Source organism: Vicugna pacos, chromosome 2, assembly GCF_048564905.1.
Source record: "Vicugna pacos chromosome 2, VicPac4, whole genome shotgun sequence".
Lineage (NCBI taxonomy): Eukaryota > Metazoa > Chordata > Mammalia > Artiodactyla > Camelidae > Vicugna > Vicugna pacos.
Window position 1 is genome coordinate 90,577,416 of NC_132988.1, and position 24,105 is coordinate 90,601,520.

Below are 24,105 nucleotides of genomic sequence, written 5' to 3' on the forward strand. Positions count from 1 at the left end.
TATATATTTAACTTTTTAGATTCCACATAGAAGTGAGCTCATGCAGTGGACGTTGTGCTAAGTGAAATAAGCCAGACACAGAAAGGGATTGTCTCTTTCTAAGTGAGGCAGCTGTGGAAGTGTTTCACCCTTGCAGAGAACAAGGTATCTTCTAAAGTAATTGAGTGTCCAAACACAGGCTGCATTTAGAAATGCCGGTAGCTAAGCCAGCTGCTGACAAACCTGAAGGGTGTTGAGGAAGGTGATGATGAATGACCTTGAGCATATGATCAACAGTTCCCCTGGCTACTGTCACTGAGACGTCAGTTAGCTAGAGCTCTCTTAGTTTCACTTCGCAGACTTTCAAGGTAGGCAGATGCCCGCCCCCCCCCGTTCCCTCTGTAATACGTTCCTTCTGATGCCTCCTGCCTGCTGAATGCTTGAAACCAGGAAAAACGCTCCTCTCTGCCTGCATATGTCTGCTACAGCAAACAAACATATCTCCCAAGAGTCAGTTTTGTTTCTTCACAAATTTGTTAGCCTTATAATTGTGTTTATAATTGTATGTATAGTTATGTAACTAAATAATATTTATTTTAATTAAGTGTAATCATTAATTATAACAAAATATTACACAGCCTGGCTAAATATGAGCAAACAGAAATACATTTATTCTTTGAAAACTAAGTTTAATGCCTTAGAAATAACTTCGTGGAATCAAGTACAAACAAAAAAATTACGGTCAAATTTTTTCTACGCGAGGAAACTACAAAAGGTCAGGAGAAACAATTGCCAAAATCTTAAAGAATATTATATTCAGACTGCTTAGCAGAAGAGTCTTTAAATTTTCCACTCTGCTTTGAAAGATTGCAGACTAACTTCTCTACTGTGTCTGAGGTTTGTGCATGAAAGACCAGACAAAACTCTAATCAATATACTAATCATTTATGCTTTAAAAAAAGACAAGGATGACAAGATGATTTAAAAATTACTATGTATTTATGTTATTAGGTACGTATCATCTTTTGATTTCCCCTCTTAATCTTTTTTGAAAATTTTTTCATAGCCTGATTGCATTACTGTGTATCCCTTGCCAACAACCTGCATTTCCTGGCTTTTGAAATAAGTGACTAGTTGCAGAGAGGAAGTGATGAGAGCACAGAAGCACAGGACAGACTTTCTCTGCATCTCAACTCTATTGCTTACGTAGGTATTTATCTTTGGGCAAGTTCGGTGTTTGCTTGACAGATTTCCCATTTTATACCAGAAATAAAGGCAGCTCACAGGGACGCCTAAGACACAACAGATTAGGATACATTTCAAGACTTCAGAAAAATCAGTTAACATTCTGAATCACAATTTCTTCACAGTATTGTGGACGATAAATGAGACACCTTCTAAAAAAGCCAAGCATACAGAAGATGTCCAATACATGTTAGTTCGTTTCCTTATCTGGGCGGTAAAAGGATTTATTGCTGAAGCATAATTTTCGTGGTAATTAGGAAATTACTCCATGCCTCTGTATAGTGCTTTGTTTTTAAAGTACCTTCCTATATTCCAATTAATCCCGCACAACAACAGTGTGGAATAAATACAGCAGGTATAATTACCTCCCATTTACATTTTATAAAACTAAAACAGATAAATGTGAAGTGTCTAAACCAAGTTCTCTCAGAAAGGTAACACAAATTTGTTTCAGAAAGCCTACGATGAGCTCATTTCTGAGCCTGTCACTCTCGTTAACTTCTGCAGTTCCGCAAGATGTCTGCGATTTCTTTAAAAATTTCATTACTCTTCCACGGTGTTCTTCTTCAGAGGCTTGCAAATAACCGGAAGAAAACATGACGCTTTAATTCTGTGCCAACACAGGAAGAAAAGAATAAAAGACAGAATCCAAAACAAATGCCTCGTGAACACAATTCAAAGTCAGAAAGGTTTTGTCCTCTGACCCCTCAGATGGGGCCTGAAAACCGGAATCTCTCGCCCTGCTGTAATTCTCCACCCTGATTGCAGCCCCGGACAAAAGGACACTGGGGCTATGGGTGGGTTTGCAGAAACACAGCCCAAGACCTGAGTAGGCGGGAGTTTCCAGATAAGCCCTACTACTTAGTGGAATCTCAGACCCACGTTGGAACTGTGATGAGAAACTTGTTCGTTGATACAAGAAACTCTTTTCCCCTTTCCTGATAGAGAGGAAATGTACTGCCAACTAATCGTAACTGGTACCGCTGCTTTAGTTCCGGTCGCATTTAATTTCCTCCTCTTATCCCCTCCCCACTGTGAGGCAACCACGCTGTGCATTCATTTTACCTATTATCTATAGCATCATATAAATGGAATCACATAGTACATATCCTTTGTATCTGGTTAAGTTTATTCATAAAATGTTTTTGAGGTTGATCCATGTTATGTTGCTAGAATCAATAGCTTGTTTGTTTTTAATGCTAGATAGTGTGTATCTATATTAATATACTGCATTTTGCTTATCAATTGTCCTATCAGTGGGCATTGGAAATCTTTCTGCTTTGTGACTGTCATGGATATAGCTTCCATGAAACTCTTATACAATGCGAACATATGTTTTTATTTCTCTTGAAGAAATAACTAGGAGTAAAACTGCTGAGCATACAATTAGCATATGTTTATCTTTATTAGAAATTATCAAATGGTTTTCCTAAGTGGTTGTACCATTTGGCATTCTCATTAGCAAGATAGGAGAATTCCAGTTATGCCATATCCACTCCAACACTTTATATTTTCAGTCTTTTAAAGTTTTAGCCATTCTAAATATTATGTAGTAATGTCTCATTGTGGCTTTAATTTGCACTCCCCTGATGTCTAATGATATATATTGTCCCTTTGCTTTTGGCCATCCATGTGTCTTCTTTGGTGAAGTGTTTACTACCCACCTCTTTATTAGATTGTTTTATTACTGATTTTTCAGAATTTTCAAAATTTTATATATGCATATGGTTATATACTATATATATAACCATATATAATTATATATATATGTATGTATATCCTAGATAAAAGTTCTTTGGCAGATATTTGTACTGTGAATATTTTCTCATGGTTGTGGCTCCCCTCTTCATTTTTTTAAAGTTTCTTTTAACAAGGAGATTTTTATTTGAATTAAGTCCAATTTATCATCTTTTATACTTAAACATTTTGTGACTTATTCAAAATATCTTTGCCTACCCCAAGATTGTGAAGATATTCTCTTGGTTGAGCTTTAGCATTTTAGCACCCAGAGAATTTAGCATTTAGCATCCATAGTTTCTCAATTTTGACACCATTGACTGGACTGGACAATCCTTTCTCAAGGGGAGGTGCTGCCTTATGTCTTACAGGATGTTCAGCAGGACCCCTGGTCTCCAGCCCCAGATGCTGGTAGTGGCAGCAGCAGCAGTAGTAGTAGTAGAAGTTTTCAAAGTCATTTTTTCCCACACAGGAATATAGTAGCTCCAGCACTATTTGTTAAAAAAAGATTTCTGTTCCCCATCCCTTGAACTGGCAAAAATCAAACTGACATCAATTTGATGTGAATGTGTGTGTCTATTTCAGTATTCTCTGTTCTACCCCATGGACCTATTTGTCTATACTTATTTTATTTGTTCAAAATTTTCTTGGGCACTCTAGATTGTTTGCATTTTTATATGAATTTAGAATTATTGGTCACATTCTACACAAAATCTGGTGGGATTTTAAATAAGATTGCATTGAAACTATAGACATCTTTAAAATGCTATCTTCCTATCCATAAACATGGTATATTCTGCTGTGCCTGGCTGATTAGAAAACACTTGATAAACATGTATAGCTTTTTGCAAAACCAAGATGTAAAATACTTTTATAACCTTATCACAGATATTGTGAAAGTGTCTTATTAAAATCATCCATAAGGGAATCCATCAGAGTACAGACATGGACAGGTAGGCATCAGCTAATAATTATAGCAAAATTTCATTTTGTCCACTTTGCTAACATTGTTTACTGTGTGTTCAAACTGTGTTATATTTTCCGTCCAGTTCAAGAGACATAACTTCTTTTTGGAGGGTTTTCAGTGACCGTAGTACAAAACAGATATTTAAAAAAATAAATCCAGATAAATCTTCTGCCACTTTTGCTTCATCACCAAGACATTCATTGGGTAACATCAATGATTTTTCATTAATATCATCAGCTCCAAGATGATTTTACAGCTTTAAGAAAATTTACTAAGTAAGATAACTTGTCTTCCCACCAACCAGCACCCTCTTCCCTAGACAATAGTGTGGCATCATAACAGACACCATTAGCTATATTTCATATTTTCTTTAGAAAATCAAACACTTATTTAGGGAACCATACTGGGGATATCTTGGAATTTTATTGGGCCCTCCATTAATTCCAGTTAGAAACCAGGGCCTGGCACAGGGCTTGGCACATTGTAGCTGTTGAATAAACATTTATTTAATAAATCAATGAAAGTGGTCACAGCAAAAATTCCAAACAGAGGAAATTATAATAAACAAAGTTTATTGATTAATCCAGAAACAGAACCATTTAAAAAAAAAAAGTACAAATCACATTATTGCTGTCATTCAATGAAACGAGGCGCGCCTGCGTGGCGGCTCTGTCTAACCAGCACAGCTCTTACAGCGCTGAAGGCCATTCTCGTTGCAAGCCGTACACTTCAGGGCCTTGAAAGAGTCTGTAAAGCAGTTTCGAAACACTGACATCTTGCTCCCGTGGCAGACGGCGCATGGAAGGAAGCCGAAGCCTCCACAGGAGGGACACTCGTGTGGATGCTGCACCCTCTGTATAGATGGCAGGGGGACAAGAGAGGGTAGAAAATGTGTTAGCTTGATGGCTCACTCAGCCCTCCCATCTCTCTGTCCTGGGGATGGTCACACAACGGTACCGGCACATCATAGCTGCGGACTTGAAATCACCGACCATGAGTGTGCGATACAGCCTAGGGAAAGGCTAGCTGAAGTTCCCTTTCTTATCTCATTGGTGGCCATCAAAAGCATGAGCCCAGTCTGGAAAGGCTGGTACATTAGGGTAAAGGGCATATACTTCAAGAAATCCATCTTCTGAAAACCCACATTTGGGAGCCAAGCAATTTAGGAGACTTGATTCGTATTAAAGGAAAATACTGTAACTCTCCCTTTAGCACTTCTCCACAGTTTTGTGTCTTTGTTTACAGCATAAGATCACTAATACTGAGTCTAGAAAGTCAGAAAACAGAAAGCTGGAGTGTGGAGGAGCCACTGTCAACTGAAGAGTCATCATCATATCACACATGTGAATAACGCTTTGTTTTTTAAAAAAGCAATTTCAAATGCATGACTCTTCCCTCATCCTACTCTGCACATATACAGACACCTTCTTCTGTAAAGCAGCTACTCAAGCATCACTGTCCTTGTTTTATATTTAAAGAAACAGTCATAGACATCTTAAGACATTTATCCAAGTCCATAAAACTTCCCATCATAGCTATCAGCCTTTCCACCTCAAGTAAACATAAAGTACCCATTATAGTATAATGAAATTAACTAAAAAGTATGTTAAGGATATTTTGAAAAGTATCCATACACATTTCTATTTAATTTTTTGAGCATGTGACCTTTGATGGAGTCCACCCAAACCATCTGCTGGGGGGAAATTAGGAGCCATTAAGGAATGAATACAAAGAGAATGTGAGTTAATATCGAGTTTTTGACTTGCAAAATAGGAATCTGCAGTAATGTTTGCAGTCCTGTCTGTGACAGGAATAATTGCTAAAATAAGTTTGAGAAATGTAGCTACTTGCACACACACACAAACACATACACACACAAGCACACTCAAACATATCTTACATACTTAGACATACATAAAACTTTTCTCTCGAGGTTCACAATCTTACTTACTAAAGTCTTCAAAAAATCCAGCTGAAAAGGAAATTGATTAACTAGATTTAACCCACCATTTCCCCAGTAAGAAACTTTTCCCCAGGAAAAACTATAATTTTATTGTAATTAGTACCCTGTATGATTGCCTTATAATTTATATATTCCCAGACCACTTTTCAGATGTGCATATTCTGTATGTAGCAAGATTCATTTGCAATTACAGTTTGACTTAGCTGTTACATCAAGAGCGCAAAATCCATGTCACATCTCATTTTGAGTGGCACAGAATTACTTTGATGAAAAGTAGTGGTTGCCAATCTGAATGACACAAAGAACACTGTCACGTTTGTTGATTCAAAGCTCTTCCAAAAAGTTAGATCTAGATCATATATAGCAATTTAGATTCTTTGTAGATGGGTTTTTTGTCATTTCTTTGTGCAAGAATTTGACCCAAAAATGATGTACTGGACTTACAATTTTGCATTATATCAAAATGTCTGTAGGAAAAATAACTTTGGGTAAAAACAATAAAAACGATAGAAAAAGTATAGTCCAAAAGCAAAATATAAGAGATTTAATAAGTAATGGTATTCTTATCAAATTTTAGAAAGAATATGATAAGGTAGATATATACCCTTGACATGCATCAGAGCCATGCCAGAGGTTATGTTCCAAATATTTAATGAGTTGTACAAAAAGAATACCAACTAATCAGAACAGATGCTGGACTGCTTAAGGCCTGGAAAAAAGGACTTATAGTGAAGTCCAGGACTTCACTCATCAGTGCTGGATTATAAATAGACCTGGGTACCAAGCAGAGTGTGATTGTCAAATTCTGCAATTAAAAAAATGAGTTGCCCAGTTAATTTGAATTGCAGATAGACCACAGATAAATTTTTATATAAGTATGTGCCAAATATTTCATGAGACATGCTTACACTAAAAAAATTATTCATGATTTACCTGAGGTTTAAATGTAAGTGGGCATCCTATATTTTATCTGACAACCCTTATAGGGGAGTTGCAGTCAGGGAAGAGGAGAGATGCTTGAGAGTCTTGGAGTAGCAACTATTTACCAACCAGTATAAATCATTTCAGTATCTTTACACCCAGTATAATGTTTCAATGTTTTCAAATTCTTGAATAGCGTATGTTCTCCCATAAACATATTTACAATGGCAAGCAAAGAACAATAAAGCCAGAATGAACGTGAGGGCTAGGAAGCTTCCTACACTCACTCCCTCGCTATGCCACTCACTCCAGACACCAGGCTCTTAACCCAGGGAATTCCAAATGATGATGCAACGAAATTAAAAAATTACTGAAACCGAGCAGGACCCTACAGGTCCTTCCTGAGGACAGACTCCCGCCTCCTCAGTGCGTCCTCCACCTCCTGTTCATAGAAAAGATTTAGACCCCTAGGCCTTCCCTGAATTCTAAAGAGCAAATTTAATCAGAGAAGTGAGAAAATGCAGAAACAAAGGAAAGCAGTCAAGCAAGACAAAATAATAATAGTTTAGCCATAAAATAAACTCAAGGACCTTTAGTTCCTCCTCAACTGCTGTAGATAAAATCCTGAGCTGTATCATTGCATTGTTTTTGCAGAGACTAAGACCCCTACCAAGTGGAAGAAGTTCACTGCATGCTGACCACCAGCACGTAGACCCTGGACTGGTTGGAACCAGAAGGTTCATGATGTTAACTCCTGAAATACCACTCTATTACCTCACCACCAGCCAATCAGAAGGATGTCCATGAGCTGATCAGCCACCTTATGACCTTCTCTCTCACTTTGTCTTCAAAAACCTTCCCTGAAAGCCACAGAGGAGTTCAAGTCTTTTGAGCACAAGCTCCCCATTCTCCTTGCTCAGCACCTTATGCTAAATGCTATACTTTCCTTCATCACAACCCAGTGTCAGCAGATTGGTGGGCGAGCGGAACCAAGTTTGGTTCAGTAACATTACTTTATATCATGGGCCTGCATTATGACTTACAAAGATTACTTTCAAAGGGCCAAAATATCAAATGTTAAATTTGTCTGATGACTTTACCATTTCTTAATAGTTTGTCCATAATTCAGAATAAATAAATTTCCTAAAATAAAATTAATGTATAAATACTGAAAACAACATTGTCACTTTTAAAGGGAAACACAAATAGACCAAGGTCATCCTAAAATAGTGTCATCAGAATCTATGCAATGCTATGATGAGAACTGTCTTTTACTTAAAGGGTTGTAGAGACAATTTTATAAGTTAATTTATGAACACTGCCTGGCACATATTAGTCACTCAAAAAGGTTAGTTTTTATTAGTCACTATTTCATTGATGAATCATTACTTAGAGGGACTTTTATTGACTGCTGCCTCAAGCTAAATTGCATGTGGTCACATGACACAACTGTTTTCTACCATCCATATAGTCACTTTATTTAAACACTTCTATTCTTAGCCTTATGGTTTAAGGTCTTGCTACTGTAAGAAAGGGAGAGTAAGTGTGTTTCAATTCCCATGTGAATTCTGGTGTTTTGGAAAGATTCTGAGGCCACTTCCATTCTCAAGAGAAATTAGCTTTGTCAGCCATAAGCCCGGGAGAGGAAAAGGATGGCTTACACAGCCTTACAGCCTATACCCAATCCTCACACCAACCTGATGTAGTAGAGACTACTTCATTTCACAAATGATGAAATAAAGGCTCTTAATGAATAAAAGAAATGTTCAGGTCACCAGAGAATTTCAAATTTGGAAATTGGAGCAAATTCTATGTTCTCTCCTCTGTAACAGTAGTTTTCAACCTTCACTTACATCCATTTTTTTCCCCAAATAATATACTACATGGGATTCCCCAAATGCAAAATAGTTAAAAGGATGAATGCTGTGACTGATGCAGAAGTTGGGGTGGGGGTGGAGTGGGTCTCGAGGGCACCCACCAAGGCTCCCCCAGTGCTCTATCAGCCTCCAGGAATCCTATTCCTGTTACATCATCCAGTACAACCTATTCTACTTGTTCTTCTAGTAACAGTAGATAACTCAGCCACTCCTAGCCATCTCCTTCAGAGTGTGCTTTTGTTATACTGGAACTCTGGTTCCAATTTAAAAGAGTTCCAACAAGGAGAGAGATCTGGCTTACGTGAGATGCTCCTTTGTTTTAAGTCCAATTGCTCAGTAGACAGTTTTGTCCTCGGTGCAAGATGGAAAAAGAGCTAGGAAATTCCCCAAACCTGGACAATGTTCTAGGTTGGAGGAAGGAATAATAACTGAAGTTAACGATAGCCATTATTAGTAGCAACAAAACAGATTTCCACTTTCAGTGAAGAGGTTGACTACAGAAACTGCGACCTTCAACAATTTAGAAATCTAGGGTAGAGGGGTAAGTTATATCTCAGTGGAAGAGGTCCTGGGTTCAACCCCCAGTACATCCATTAAAAGTAAATAAATAAATAAAATGATTTACCCCCCCCTTCAAAAACTTAAAATAAAAAAAAAAAAGAAATCTAGGGTAGCTCTTCAGTGTCCTGGTGTCCAGTAAAGCCAGAACCCATGCAGACTTGGTTGAAAATAGCACCCTAGAAAGTACTGAATCTATGGAATGTCCCTCATCTGAAGAGTGGTTTGGGCAGAGGCATTCATTTTGGGGTGGAGTTCAAGAAAAAAGGAGTAAGAAAGCATCCTCTTTTACCTGTTTCTGTTCATATATGTTTGGTGAGACACTTTTTTTGTCTGTTTATTTTATTGACTTTACTGAGGTAGATTGCAAGGGGCTTTTAAAAAATAAATATATAGTGGGCTTATTCCAAAAATATATCCACGTTACCAGGCACTGTGCGAGGCATAGAAGATATAGCAGTGAACCAGAGACTTCCTTGTTCTCTTTATTTCCTCTCAGCTAAAAATAAAGATTTATTACTGAAATAATGACTAACAATCATATTAAGTGGTTACTATGTACCAGACAATGCTTTATTCACTTTACATGAGTTAACTCATCAAATCTTCTCAACAACTCTTCAAGTGCAAAGCAGACCTCATAGCATTGCAGAGATTCTGACGACATTATTTTAGGATGGTCTTGGTCTGTTTGTGGGTCCCTTTAAAAATGACAATGTTGCTTTTAGTATTTATATACTAATTTTATTTTAGAAAACTGATTTGTGATCTTTGGAAAGGCCACTCCATACTGCAGTCATTGAAATGAAGCACACAAGAATTCCTGTGTCTCTAACGGAGGATCAAGGGGACGAGGGAACAAGGGTGGAGTTCATGAATTACTGTCCAATGGATTTCCTTTGTATCACAAATTTAAATGTCATCAATAGAAAGAGTTTTTGCTGTTATCTACCATAGAACGAGGATGCTAAGATCAAGAGTCTTCAGAGTCTTCTTCAAGATCAAGAAACGATCGCACTTCTTATTTTTAACCGCAGATCATCCAATCGTACTTTAGAAGAGTTAGAAAGTCTCTTAAGTATTCTGCCAAACAGGAGGCAACTTATCTGAGTCTCTGTTGCCATAAACCCCATCATCTAGATTGTCTGTGAGGCAGATCTACTTGGTGGAGCAGATTGTCAGAGACTGCACACTTGGCATATAATCCCACCTCTGGAAGATTCACCTCTATGTATTTTGTTTTAAACTGTACTCAACAATTTAATTCAGCAAATGCTCATTAAGCACCTAATAAACACCTCTCTGTCTGACCAAGCTGTTAATAAGCACTGTTTCCTGATAATTAGGATTTCTAGTATCCTCAATTTGTAGAGTTGGGAAAGAAGCCACTGAACAAAATGCTGACCCAGAGGAAATGTGTTGCTTATATTCCTAAGTGTGTGTAAGTCTGATGGATGAGTCTGAGTACTGACCGAGCGGGAATACTGCCACAACCTTACTTAAAAAGATGTTCCAATTTCAGAGAGAGGCAGCATGGCCTGATTTCCCAGGTGAGTAGGTGGTACTCTGCTGCTGTAGTCTCTGAACGTGCCGTGGCCGTGCACCCCACAGAGAGGGAACATCACCTTCAGTGGTGCTCTCCAGGGAGGGTCAGGACAGTCTCTGATAGCTCCAGTGCCCTGCTTAGACAGCCGGAGCCACGGCCAGCATCCTCAGCGTGTAGCTGGAAATCTCACCCCTGTTCTTCATGAAAAACAAATCAGACTTTAAAAGAAAAAAAGTACAGAAACTGGACACTATGTTGGTAACCTCACTAGCAATGACAACAAAATGTTTGCTTATGTTTTAAAAAAATAGCAAATCCAAAGCTTACTTAGAGTTTCTCTACCATCTGAGATCTTTAATTCAGTACCTGCCAATACATTGCTAATACATCTCGGGGCTCGCCTGGTCTCCGTGTGGGCACCAGCAGGATCAGCTGCCATCTTGGTTATTGTCTGGGGGGAATCCTTAGACACCTCTTTGCTTTTGCTCTTCAGCCTGCTTAGTAATGTGAATAAATACATAAATACATAAATAAATAAAATTTACCCCCAAATGGTGTTTTTATTCACTCTTTTCATCCAAGCATTCTCTTGCATAAAATAATTCCTTTTCTCTTCTTTTTCATCAAGTAACTGCTTTGCCTTCTCAAAAAAAAAAAAACACGTGGGATGAAAGAAGATTTATTCATCTACTCACTCCACGAATGTTTATTAGGTGCCCATGATTTCCCAGTTCCTATCCTAGGCTCTAGAGGTGAAGAACAGAACAAAACAGACGAGAATCTGGGTCCACATGGAACTCATACTTTATTGGGAGGATCCCTGGCAAACTGCTTCAGGAGCAGAATCCCCACCGGTGCAGCTAGCCTTGTTGCACCCAAGTCTCATACCAGCTACTGCCGTATTTCACCAGCCTCTGCTGCCTTTGGACAACTCCTGATGTTTGAGGCCACTGACAATCTTCATCAGTGAGCCAGGCCCACTCAGCTTCCCGGAGCAGCTTTCACTTGTGTGGGATGTGTACTAGGATTCTTGCGCCAGAGAACTTGAAATGATTTGCTGATACCATGTCTGATAACTTAATTGCAACTACTAAGCCTCTTTCCTCTCCATTATAACTGCTGAAAACTGGGGCTTGAATTACAAAGACCAGGGCAGTTAAAGTCTAGGAGGCAGCACCCAAGTAACAGCAAATTAGATTTTGGTAGAGCTGTCTGGTTTCTCTCTGAAGTTATCATCAATTTACCCATCTTCCATGATGCCACTACTAGTATAAGAGCCAAGTAAAATCCAGTTTGTTCCCTGGTCCTAGTAATCTGTCTACCTCCCAGTAAACACCCCACCTGGGTCTTGGTTTCTGCCATGTATGATCAAAGTTCCCAGATACCTACATCAGTTAATTTGAGAGTGACAGCTGCATAGATTCATGGTTAAGATCATGGAGTAGACTGATTAGAACCATGAATCAAACACTATCTGTAAGGTCTTGAGCAAATGAATTAATTCTTGGCCTCCATTCCCTTATCGGTAAAGCAAGAGTAATAACAGAACACATCTTGCAGAATTATTGCAAGGTTTCAATAACTTAATACATACAATGCCAAGAATATTACTTTTCATTTAGTAAAGACTCCAGTGTTTCCTGCCTCAGGAACACTTAACCCGGCTTCATTGCCAAAAGCCAAGAATGAGGTTTGGATCTGAATCTTGTCTTTTCCACTTTCTTGGTTCTTCCAGCTGCTTCTCCAGGGCTAATCCCTTTGCCTGGGTTGATTTGCTTTAAACCCCAGCACCCTCACAGGCAGAGTAGGGCTTTTTTGGACAGCTGCAAATTCTCTAGTTTTGTTGTATGGGCAAAGTAGTCCAACAGAGTTATAGCACATTCCAACTCCTACTAATGGTAGAAGCCAGTATTATACCATTCTTTTCAACATTAAGAACAGTCTTAAATGTTTGTGGCTTATTTATGTCATCTGTAGAATTGAGACAGACTTAATGAAGAGCATACAATCTCCTTTCCAAAATTCTTTGAGATAAGGAAAGGAGAGAGGTTATGTTAATATATAGCATGGTGATGTTAATCAAGTTGCAGAATTGAGGAATTATAGATTCTGAAATAAAGTCCATGTATAGCTAAATCAGTCATCAATCTTTAAAAAGAAGAGTAATGAGGGACTTCACTGTATAAGACTCTAAATGATACTATTAAACCACTGAAATAAAAACAGTATGATACCAGGTACAACAAGAAACAAATACATCGATGGAATGATTAGAAAGCTAAAAGACCCAAGTAGATATGGGGATTTCCTATAATATGAAATTGGTAATAACAAGCAATAAGGAAATAATAGATTATTTAATAGATGTTGAAGCTAACTAATCATATGTAAGATAATAGAAACGGATTCTACATGAAGAAAATAACTAGATGTGAAAATTATAAACTTAATAGAGGAAAATGTAGTACAATGTCTTTGTGACCTTAAGACAGAAGGATACTTCATAAATAAAAGCTCAGAAGCACAAAGCATAAGGAAAAGTGGTGGATTTGATTATATCAGAGGATTTCTGTTGGATGAAGGACACCATGAAAGAAACTGAAGAGAGAGAAGGAAATACTGACAATGGCTAAAATCAGCAAAAAGTTAATACCCAGAGTATAGAAGGATCTTCTAAAAATCATCATCAACAACAACAAAAAGACAATTCCAAGGCGTTTAATGGGCAAGGATGAGAATACACATCTTAAAGAAGAAGAAATGTGAAAATTTAACAAGCATACACTGAAATGCCCAAACCCAACGGTAACCGGAAAAACATAAAATGATAAGGCAATGTATCTCTATACCTTCCACTCTGGCAGGAACTATAGAACAACGTAAAATATTGTCAGGAATGTGGGAACACATGACACCCCTTTCTCTGCAGGAGGGAGTGTTGATAACTGTACAACTATAATGGAGAGCCATCTGGCACTACCTGAAGAGCTCAGAAGGTGCATAAGCTGTTATCCAGCAATTTCTACTCTCAGAGAAATCCACAAAGGAACATGTTCAAGGCTGTTCCTTACAGCATTGTTTGTTTGAGAGAGGAATTGGAAGGCATCTGGGGAAGGTGGATAGATAAAAAATAGTGGGTGGGCTTCACGGAGCTGCTCTGTCCAAAACAGGAGCCATTAGCCAGACATGGTTATTTGAATTTAAATTTAAATCAAGTAAAATTAAACAAAATTAAAAATTCAGTTTTTCAGTCACATTAGCCACACTTTAAGTGCTCAATAGCCACACGCAGCCAGTGACTACTATTTTGGTTAGGACAGATATAAAACATTTCCACCATCAAAGAAAGTTCTATTCGACAGCACCATCATAGAGAAGTATGCAGCAGATACAAGAAATGGAGTCAATGTTCACATAGCAACATAGATGGCTCTTAAACACAAGTGCCTAGAGAAAATAATTTGAAACACCATTAGGTATATTGTGTAACATTATTTGTATAAATATATAAAAATGTGCAGAGAATAGAATACACATGAACCAAGTTAAATGACTTAAAAAGATACATATTAACCCAAATGGATAGTTTCATGGAGTTGGAGTAAAGGGACAAAAGTACAGGGACCCCATCTACACAGATGTTATTGCCAAAAGGAGTTTTAGGTTATCAAGTACACACTCTCATTGTGTTTGTCCTTCTGGGCAAGACTACAATATGAGTAAAACATGATTCCTAAAACCAAGGAGCATAGAGTTCATTTGGGGTATGAACCAAATACCCAAAGGAAAGTAATACAAAAATTAAAAGCCTTTACAAGTACCCAAGAAAAAGAGAGATACAGGAATTCAAAGTAGGGAGCAATCAGGAATAATGTGGGGAAGAGGTGTTACTACAGGTGGGCCCTGAAGATGGTAGAAGGAAATGAGGAACTGGAACAGGGGCAGGCTAGGCAGACAGAGCAGCTCGCACAAAGGAAGGGCAGGAATAAACCACAGAGTGGAAGGAGTGGGAGAGAATCAGAAGTGAGGTCAGCAAAGGAAACTGGACCAAAAAGAGCTGGTCGTGGCACACAGACACCACGTAACCACCTTGCGTAGTTCACCGGGGAACGTCTTGGTTCATGTTGGCTGTCCCAGGATAATCATCCATGCACCCTTTTCACCCTCAAGGTGTCCTAGTTCAGACTATAAAATATATATATATTTTATCCTACACATAGAGAGAAATAGGCTGATAAAATAGTTGAGCAGAGAGGTATTAAGGGCTTCCTCATTGCATTCTGATTTGACATATGCTATATTTAAATAAGTATTTCTCAGATGTTGTCATTATAAGTATAGGAACAAAATTAAAAGGTGCACCTTGGGAGAAATCAATTTTTCTGTAATCTTTAGAAATAATGAGTTGGGCCGTGGTGAAAATGAAATAATTTAAATGAAAATTTGTGTATGTGCTTCAAGACAATGGCCTGACTTGAAGCACCTCATCAGCATCTCTGTTACAGAGAATTGGGCTCTGATAAAGCTGCCTGGAGTTCCCACCTAATACTACGAGGTTGTTACACACTAGCAGTAAAGCCACTGGAGCTGGAGCAAACCTACTGGCAGGGGGTAGCAAATTAAAGCTGCTACACGTATCTTGTTACATATTTCTAAGAACATGCAGGGAAAAATTCAATTAGGGAAACTCAATTATCATCAGAATGTGTTGAACATTTTGATTACTAAAAATAAGTTGCTAAAAGCACAATTACCTCAATTTTGGTTAAGAGGTCTTGCAGTTCTCCTGATTCATTCATTGACAAAATTTTCTCAGCACCCTATTAACAAGAGAGGGTAGGGGAGAAAGAAAATCCATTTCATTAGTATCTGGGAAAACAAAGTTCTAGCCAAGAAAGTTTAACCCACAAAATACTGAACAGGATTTTTCCCTTCAGATCTAAGTAAACTTAGAACCAGGAGGTCAAAGAGGAGATGACATTGCTTTCATTCGAATATTCTCCCATCTAGTAAGGCTAACTGTGGTCAAGAGGACGCCTGCCAGCAGGAGGTGAGCTGGGAAGCCCATAGCTGTCAGATGAGATGGAAGGTTCCAGCACACCCTTCAGACTTTTTCAGGGAGCCTAAGCCAGCCACCGGGGAAAGGAAGCCTCTGAGCAAATTCCCAGCTGGGGCTGCTTCCCCACTATTCCAAGAAACCCTGGACATGCTCTCCTTAGAGTCATGCTGTAAAGATAATAGCTGCTAATAATAATCATAATAATATTAATACCCATTCACAGTAATTAAACAGGTATTGTGAGCTAGGCACCCAACCTCATCTAATTTGATGCTGTGGACTCTTAAAGGTAGAACTTGAGCCTCAGTGAGGTTAAGTAACAGTTCCAAGGTCACCCAGAGAGAAAGCAGAGTGGGCATGTGAACCCAGGCAGGGACTTACTCCAGAGCCAGTGTTTTCAACTTTTAAAACTTTACTGTGGAAATGAGAACGGGGACAATGTATATGCTTTCCAACGCTCATCGTGTTTCTTTGAACTACCCCACTTTTCTTTCCTTTCCAGCCTCTTCTTATATCCCCCCACTATACTTCCCAACATGCAACTGTAGAAGCGGAAGAAGGAAGAAGTTACTTCTAGTCAGAGGCGGAGATCAGCTGTGTCTTTCTCACATCATATCCCCCGGCACAGAATAGGTGCTCAACTAATCAACAATACAGGGAGAAACATCATCACACAAAACATGCATTTTGGGTTCTGATTTGTGCTGGGCAGGGTGGAAATAAAATTATATTTTATTAAAAAAATTAAATGTCTCGAGCATTAGGAGGTTACAATGTATTTTTTTCTAAGCACACAACCAAGGAATCCACAATGAAGAATGGGAAATAACTGCCAAATGAGTGGTGCAGGAAAAGGATGAGCCAGATCACAGCATGGAGAAAAAAAGATGTGTTCATGGAGGGCAGAGAAGACTTTCTGAGGCTGGAGACATTTGACCTGGACCTTGAAGGTTGGGTGAGGTTGCTAAAGACAGGGTGGGCAATTCCGGCGGAATGTTCAGGAGCCTTTAGTTCTGGGTTTCATTGACTTCAGCTTATTTTATATAACACACATCATCTTAATCACCATTGAGATCGCCAACTTGCTGTATTAAAAACAGTGATAGATGAATACACAGGGATACAGGGAACATGTGTAGCCCAAACAGGCAGATTATATTCTTTTATTTGTCGGTGGCTTTGCCAGGAATATAGACACGACCCACTTAGAGTGATGAGAACAAAGCAAAGAAAGCACCAAAACAAAACATTAAAGCTTAAAACATAGTAATATTGGCAATATTTTACTTTTGCTACATTCTATTTCTTTCAAGAGTTAGCTAAGCTAAAATGGGAAATGCCTCCAGGGAATTTGGTACGTGAACTAAGCAGTAAGGAGAATATGTGACACATTTTTCTTCAGTGAAAGAAAATGTACCCTGAGACTCCAAAGAATATGAATGTACCAGAGCAGCTATCACTCATCTGCTCCCCAGCAAACTTCTTATCTTAGCAGGTGTCTTGGTTCACTGTTTAGAATACCACGCATAGGCCAGGAAAGGACAGTCTCACTACCCTTCTTAGATACGTGAAATCTGCTCTGCCTCTGCCAGATCATTCCAGCACCATCACTACTGTGGGAGCAGATTCAATGTTTCAGAAGAAACTCAGGCTCTGCTCACATCAAGCAATGCACCTAAAGACAGGAGAATCACTTCCCTTGAAGACACCTGGGGGTCTAGTGCACAGCTGGTGTACCAAGCACTTAAGGGGGGGGCTCTGCTCTGTAACAGAGAAAACCTGGGAGCTGAGCATCTCCATCCTTCTCACTGCAGCTACTTAATGTGGCTCCACCCACAGCTCCACCTGTAGCTGGTGAGAGGAGCCCTCTGGTCCCTGTGTCTCATCCAGAGCAGTGACAGTAGGCAAAACCCCATGCTTACACACAGCGTTCCCCATCCCCACCCTCCACCTGACCTTATCCTTGCTGAACCCAGGAGCAAGAACCTCCAGCAAGGACAAGGAAGTCAAATGGCATCCTCCTTACTCTTAAGCACCAGCAGCAGGATGGGGATCTCAGCCTAGTCAGCAAGTTTTAGGTAAAAATTGGATTCCTCCCATCCTGAGACCTGGGACATTCACCAGGGTAAGTCTCTACCTGACCTGTCTGCACTGCATTTACATATTCCAGAGATCTCATTCCCTATAGTTTTCTATCAAAAGCATTCCAATGATTCTTTGGCCTATAATAAAACCCCTTGTGTCCACAAAAAAAAGAGCGTATTTCCTTAAATATCAACATTCTTAGGAAACAATCTTTTCCTGAGAATATTTGGCTAAGAATGTCACATGTTAAGTTTGTTACTATTTAAATAAAATTCTGCATTCAATTCCATGCAAGTAGAAATTAACTAATCATTCTATTGTTTGTCATAGTTTACCAAGACTGCCCAGATACCTATGGAAATATTTCCAGTATATTCTTCAATTAATTTAGAATCTTTTCTTCTGAAAATCAATGCCATCCTGAAAATAATGATAATAGTGATGTGTTAAGTGGTTTACAGACATTGGCCCTTTTAATCATTAGTGCTAAGTAAGCACTATTACAGCAATTTTTTAAATGAAGAAACTAAAGTTTGGAGAAAGAAGCAAGATGGTGGAGTAGAAAGACGCTTGTAGCTCACCCTCTCCCACAAATACAACAAAACTCACATCTACGGACCTACTCAGCCAACCAGAACACCTGCCGAACTCTGACAGAACATCACCCTCTTTGAAAGACAAAGATGCCAAAAATCTGGTAGGAGAAAAGGAAAAAAGAAAGAAGAAATAGCAAAACAGTGTGGGATGGGTCCCGTGGGGAGGGAGCAGCAAAGGAGGACTGGCGCTCGTTAGCTGGGTTCCCCCCCTCCAACGGAGAGGCTAGCGGGATGGAGGGGGAGCCTCTGAGGCTCAGACCTGCCCCGAGCACCCCTTGACTGTTAGAACTGAGTTAAATGGGCACAAAGGGTCCCCAGGACACCCAGCCTGAGATGCGAGCCAGCAGCTGGGGCCAGGACAGGCTGCCAGAGCCGGGTGGAGGGCTGGGGCTATGCACCGTGGCTGGGAGGGGATACGGAGCAGAACCACCTCGGTCCCCCATAAATTGCAAAAAAAGCAAAGCAACAAGGCTGGTGTGCCCTAAGGGGAGGGGCGCTGTAGCCTTTGTCTCCTCAGACCTGCGTCACCATCACTGGTGCTTCTGGTGAGAAGAGAGGCGGGGTCAGCCACAGCCGCCATCTCCTCCTGTGCAAAGCACCCGGGCGGGGGCAGGGCTGAGCCCTGATCCACACCTGGGGGCTCCGCAATCTCCTGGGCAGGACTGAAGCTTGTTTACAGCCCAAGGCAGATAGGATCTTTCTGCCCTGGCACCTCAGAGAACTCGCGCTGCCAAGACAAACAAGGAGCTGAGATTTGGCACGGAGCAGGGGTGGGGCCATTCCACGGTCTTCCCCGAGCCTGCCTTCAGAGTGCCGACCCGAGGCGGAGCGGGCAGCTGCACAGAGCAGTGGAGCGCCCGCACCGGGAGAGGATGGATGGCCACCCCCCTTCCTGGCAGGAACACAGCACCTGACCACGGTGCTGGGAGGGGGCGTGATCCACCCACTTGCCTCGCCTGAGCACAGTATCTGACTGCGGCATCGGGAGGGGGAGTGACCCATCAGCCCACCAGGTAAGAGCTCAGCACCTTACCCAGTGTTGGGAGGGGGCACGATCTGCTAGCCGACAGCCACTGGGGGCAGCACAGACAAGGGCTCCAACAGAGGGCCTCAGGAAACAGCAAGCTGAGTTCGCAAAACAGGGTGAAGACACAAAGACCTCTCAATAAAATCATTAAGAGCACACTGTCTCCAGGAGAACTAGCTACCTGATACTCCTTAAGCCACAGTACCAGAGAGATATGAGCAATATGAAGAAGCAGAGGAACCACTCCCAATCAAAAGATCAAGAGAAATCCACTGAAAGCACGATCAAGGAAATAGACACTGATGGCCTCCTAGATCAAGATTTCAAAAAAGGAGTGATCAACGTACTGAATGAACTAAAAGAAATAGTGTTTAAAGATATAAAATATGTCAAAAATGAAATAGAAGCTATAAAATAGAAGAATCAAGTAGAATTAGTAAATTCATTTGCTGAGATGAGAGCTAACCTAAAGGCTGAACAAAGCAGGCTAGATAATGCAGAGGAAAGAAAAAGTGACCTAGAAGACAGGACAACAGAAAGCACCCAATCAGAACAGCTGAGAGAAAAACAAATAAAAAACAATGAAAACAATATAAGAGACCTATGGGATAATATAAAGCATGCCAATCTACACAAAATAGGAGTTCCAGAAGGGGAAGAAAGAACAAAGGGGATTGAAAAGGTATTTGAAGAAATCATGACTGAAAACTTCCCAAATCTAAATGAATCAGATATCCAAGTACAGGAGTCTCAGAGGATCCCAAACAGGAAGAACCCAAACAGACCCACACCAAGACATATCATAATCAAGATGGCCAGAGTCAAGGATAAAGAAATGATCCTAAAGGCAGCAGGAGAAAAACAAAGAGTAAGTTACAAGGGAACCCCCATAAGGCTCTCAGCTGATTTCTCTACACAAACACTACAGGCCAGAAGGGAGTGGCAAGATGTATTCAAAGTCCTGAATGAAAAAAAGATGCAGACTAGGATACTCTATCCAGCAGGGCTATCCTTTATAATAGAAGGAGAGATAAAGATCTTCACAGAGAAGCCAAAACTAAAAGAGTTTAGCAACACTAAACCCATGCTAAAAGAAATATTGACAGATCTACCCTAAATAGAAAAGAAGCAGAATGCTATAAAAATGAGAAACTCATAACTGGAAAGAAGATAACTGCCATGAATTACAAAAAGAATAAACACAAAATTGTAAAAGAAGACATCTAAATCATTAAGAGTGGGAGAGGGAAGCAAGGAAAGCCACTGTGGAAAACAGTATGGAGATTCCTCAAAAGACTAGGAATAGACTTACCGTATGACCCAGGAATCCCGCTCGTGGGCATATGTCCAGAAGGAACCCTACTTCAAAATGACACCTGCACCCCAATGTTCACAGCAGCACTATTTACAATAGCCAAGACATGGAAGCAGCCTAGATGTCCATCAACAGATGACTGAATAAAGAAGAGGTGGTATATTTATACGATGGAATACTATTCAGCCACAAAAACCAACAACATAATGCCATTGGCAGCAACATGGATGTTCCTGGAGAATGTCATTCAAAGTGAAGTAAGCCAGAAAGAGAAAGAAAAATACCATATGAGATCGCTTATATGAAGAATCTAAAACAAACAAACAAACAAACAAAACATAAATACAAAATAGAAACAGACTCATAGACATAGAATACAAATTTGTGGTTGCCAAGGGGGCGGGGGGTGGGAAGGGACAGACTGGGATTTTGAAATGCAGAATAGATAAACAAGATTATACTGTACAGCACAGGGAAATATAAACAAGATCTTGTGGTAGCTCATTGCAAAAAAAAGTGACAATGAATATATACATGTTCGTATATGACTGAAAAATTGTGCTCTACACTTTCTAGTGTTGACACAACATTGTAAAATAACTATAATTCAATGAAAAATGTAAAAAAAATTAAAAAATTTTTAAAAAAGAAACTAAATTTGAAGAGGATAAAGAACGTGTCCCAGGCCTTTCAGTTAATCACTACAAGGCCTGGAGAGATGTTGAGCTCAGGTCACGCTACCTCAAAAATCTGCACCCTTTCCACTGGGCCAGCATGCTGCCTGCTCACTGATGTAACACCACCATATTAGTGGGAGATGGTACAGATGACACCTAGTCAGGGAAACAGGACAGCCTGTGGGTAGGGCTCTCTGTTGACCAGGTGTCCAAGAAGGTCAAGTGAATGAGCATTTTCACTGCAATGACTCCAAACAGAAAGAATGTGCCTGGGAAGCCACGGCACATCCCAGGTCTTTTTTCATCTCAGCACCATGCTTTATTCAGTTATTTCCACATGCCAAGAAAGGACCTAGTTCATTAACCCTCAACATATGAAACTAGCTCTAGTCTCAGTCGATACTTCCCACCTTAAAATTCTCAGCAGTGACCTGTGACGTGTAAACAAGCCACTTTATTTTACATGTAACAAGCTGCTCAAAGATAAGGCAGCCTACATTATCTTTCCTCGTGTATGTACCACCAATGAGTAGACTCACACCTTTGGAGGAGGTCAGTCTTAAGCAAAAGATCACTCACATAAATGTAAACTTACTGGTCATAAATTCTACAAAAGAGACATTGGTACAAGACGCTGTGGAGGCATACACTAAGGTGAATTTAACCTATTCAAGATTATGGAAAATTCTCTCCATAAAGTAGTGACTAAGTTGTTGTCTTTAGGAAGAATGGCAGTTAACTGAGCTCAGAGATAGGATGGGGGAAGGATATTAATTAAGACAACAAGGTTACCAAATAGTATATGTGCATGTCCCTTCAGGGGTATCCATTTTCCTTCATTCAAGATAAGAAAAGCTAAGTTCAGTGAAGCTCTCTATGAGATTCTGCATCGTACCGTGACTTGGTACCCTGGGGGAAATACAAGTAAGATTCCAGGCCAGAGCATAAAGCGTTCTATTCTAACAACAAGCTGAAGAAAACAATAGATTAGTATAAGCCAGCTCGGACTTTGTACACTCTCTTAGATCTCTGGAAAGAGTTGCTAGGTCAAGAGTTTCCAAGCACCATTATCAAGTAAATAAATAAATGAATAAATAAAACACAAGTATTTTCTCTCAAAAATTATTTAATACTTGCACATACAGATATTAGCTATCGACATGCTGATATCCAGGCTCTGGAATTTTGCAGGGAAACCAGTGTTTAAAAACAGAGGCCCATCTCTGAAGGGCCCAGAGGAACTAAAAAAAATGCCCTCATTAACCAAAATCAAACACAAAAGTATATATGCATTTTGTATATGATGTGTGTACGTACATATATAGTATCTATAGTATTGTATTTTACTTTTATTTACACCTAATCACACACAACTTCATCTTACTAGGAAATAAACTTGCAATAAAAGATCTGTACTATGATATAATATAATAAAAAATGAATAGGAATTCACGACACAGGCAATGTCCTAAGTAAATCTCCAAATGATAGCTCTGCTTGAGCCTTGTCTGATTCTGAGTCAGCTCCTCCATTGAGACAAAGTTTTTCTTAGCACAGTAGTTTAAATAGTGCAATGCCTTACATAAGATTTTAGATGAACTGGCTGATATAATAAATAATCCTTGCTTTTTCGTTAACTATAAAAATACAGTCCCTAGGTAAATGCCATCACGGAAATGGCTCTTGAACCAAGTGTAAGTTTTCATCTCTCCTGCTGGCTCCAACCTGGCTTCCTTTCCTCTCACTTAATTGCCTTCCTGCATTTATTTCTCTATATATATTTTTGTTATATCTTTGAGTGACTGGGATGAAATCTTTAAACTCTAGCAGGTCTACAAAGGTCTTCACTATCTTTTTGTACCAAACTTTCCAGGCCCCCCTGTAACACCATATGCTCCTGGTACTCTGAATTTCTTCCCTTCTCCTGGCCATGCCAGGTCCTTGAGATAATATGCCTTTACACGTGCTCCATCCTTTGCCCAAAGTTTCTTCTATCCTCCCAACACTCTCCTGGAAAACTCCTACACATCCTTCCAAATCCAACTGAAATGTTACCTTCTCAATGAATTTCTTTGACTTTCCAAGGCAAAAAATCAGTCCTTCCCTCCTCGGTGCTTTCAGACCACACGTGCCCCACTGCACAGCCAGCGCAGTGATGACCGCAGGGGCCACAGCTTCTTCAGGGACCCAGCACTCTGGGTGGTGCACTATATACCCTCAACAGGTATTTGCTGTATGTATGTCTTCAACTGTTTTGTAGTAAATGCAGTATTAAACTCCAAAGGGCTGTTTCTTATCATGACTGCTAATTTAAAAGGAAAATAAGGAAGGCGAAGAATCAAAATGCACCTTGGTGGATGGAGGTATAAACCTGCAAGGGACCAGGCTGCCGTGACTGGATGACAGAATGCCAGACCCCTGGAGGAGTGAGAGGGATGAAGGCTGTGCCGACGACTTCCTCTCACCGTCGCTCCTCTCAGCTGGGCCCTTGGTAGGAGGTGAAGAACTAACCACTGGAGGGTGAACTCTGAGGAAGACCAGGAGGCTAGGATT

General features: G+C 39.9%; 1 protein-coding gene across 1 annotated transcript in view; it reads right to left on the reverse strand.

Annotated features, from left to right (window-relative positions):
* Window positions 1-4,483: 4,483 nt before the first annotated feature.
* GRXCR1 (glutaredoxin and cysteine rich domain containing 1) overlaps window positions 4,484-24,105 on the reverse strand; it is a 298,219-nt gene continuing 278,597 nt past the window's right edge. The window contains exons 3-4 of the mRNA XM_072944647.1: window positions 15,548-15,613; window positions 4,484-4,781 (exon numbers count right to left, since the gene is read on the reverse strand). Of these exons, the coding sequence (XP_072800748.1) occupies window positions 4,602-4,781; window positions 15,548-15,613 (246 nt within the window). The 3' untranslated portion in view covers window positions 4,484-4,601. The remainder of the gene's footprint in view (window positions 4,782-15,547; window positions 15,614-24,105) is intronic.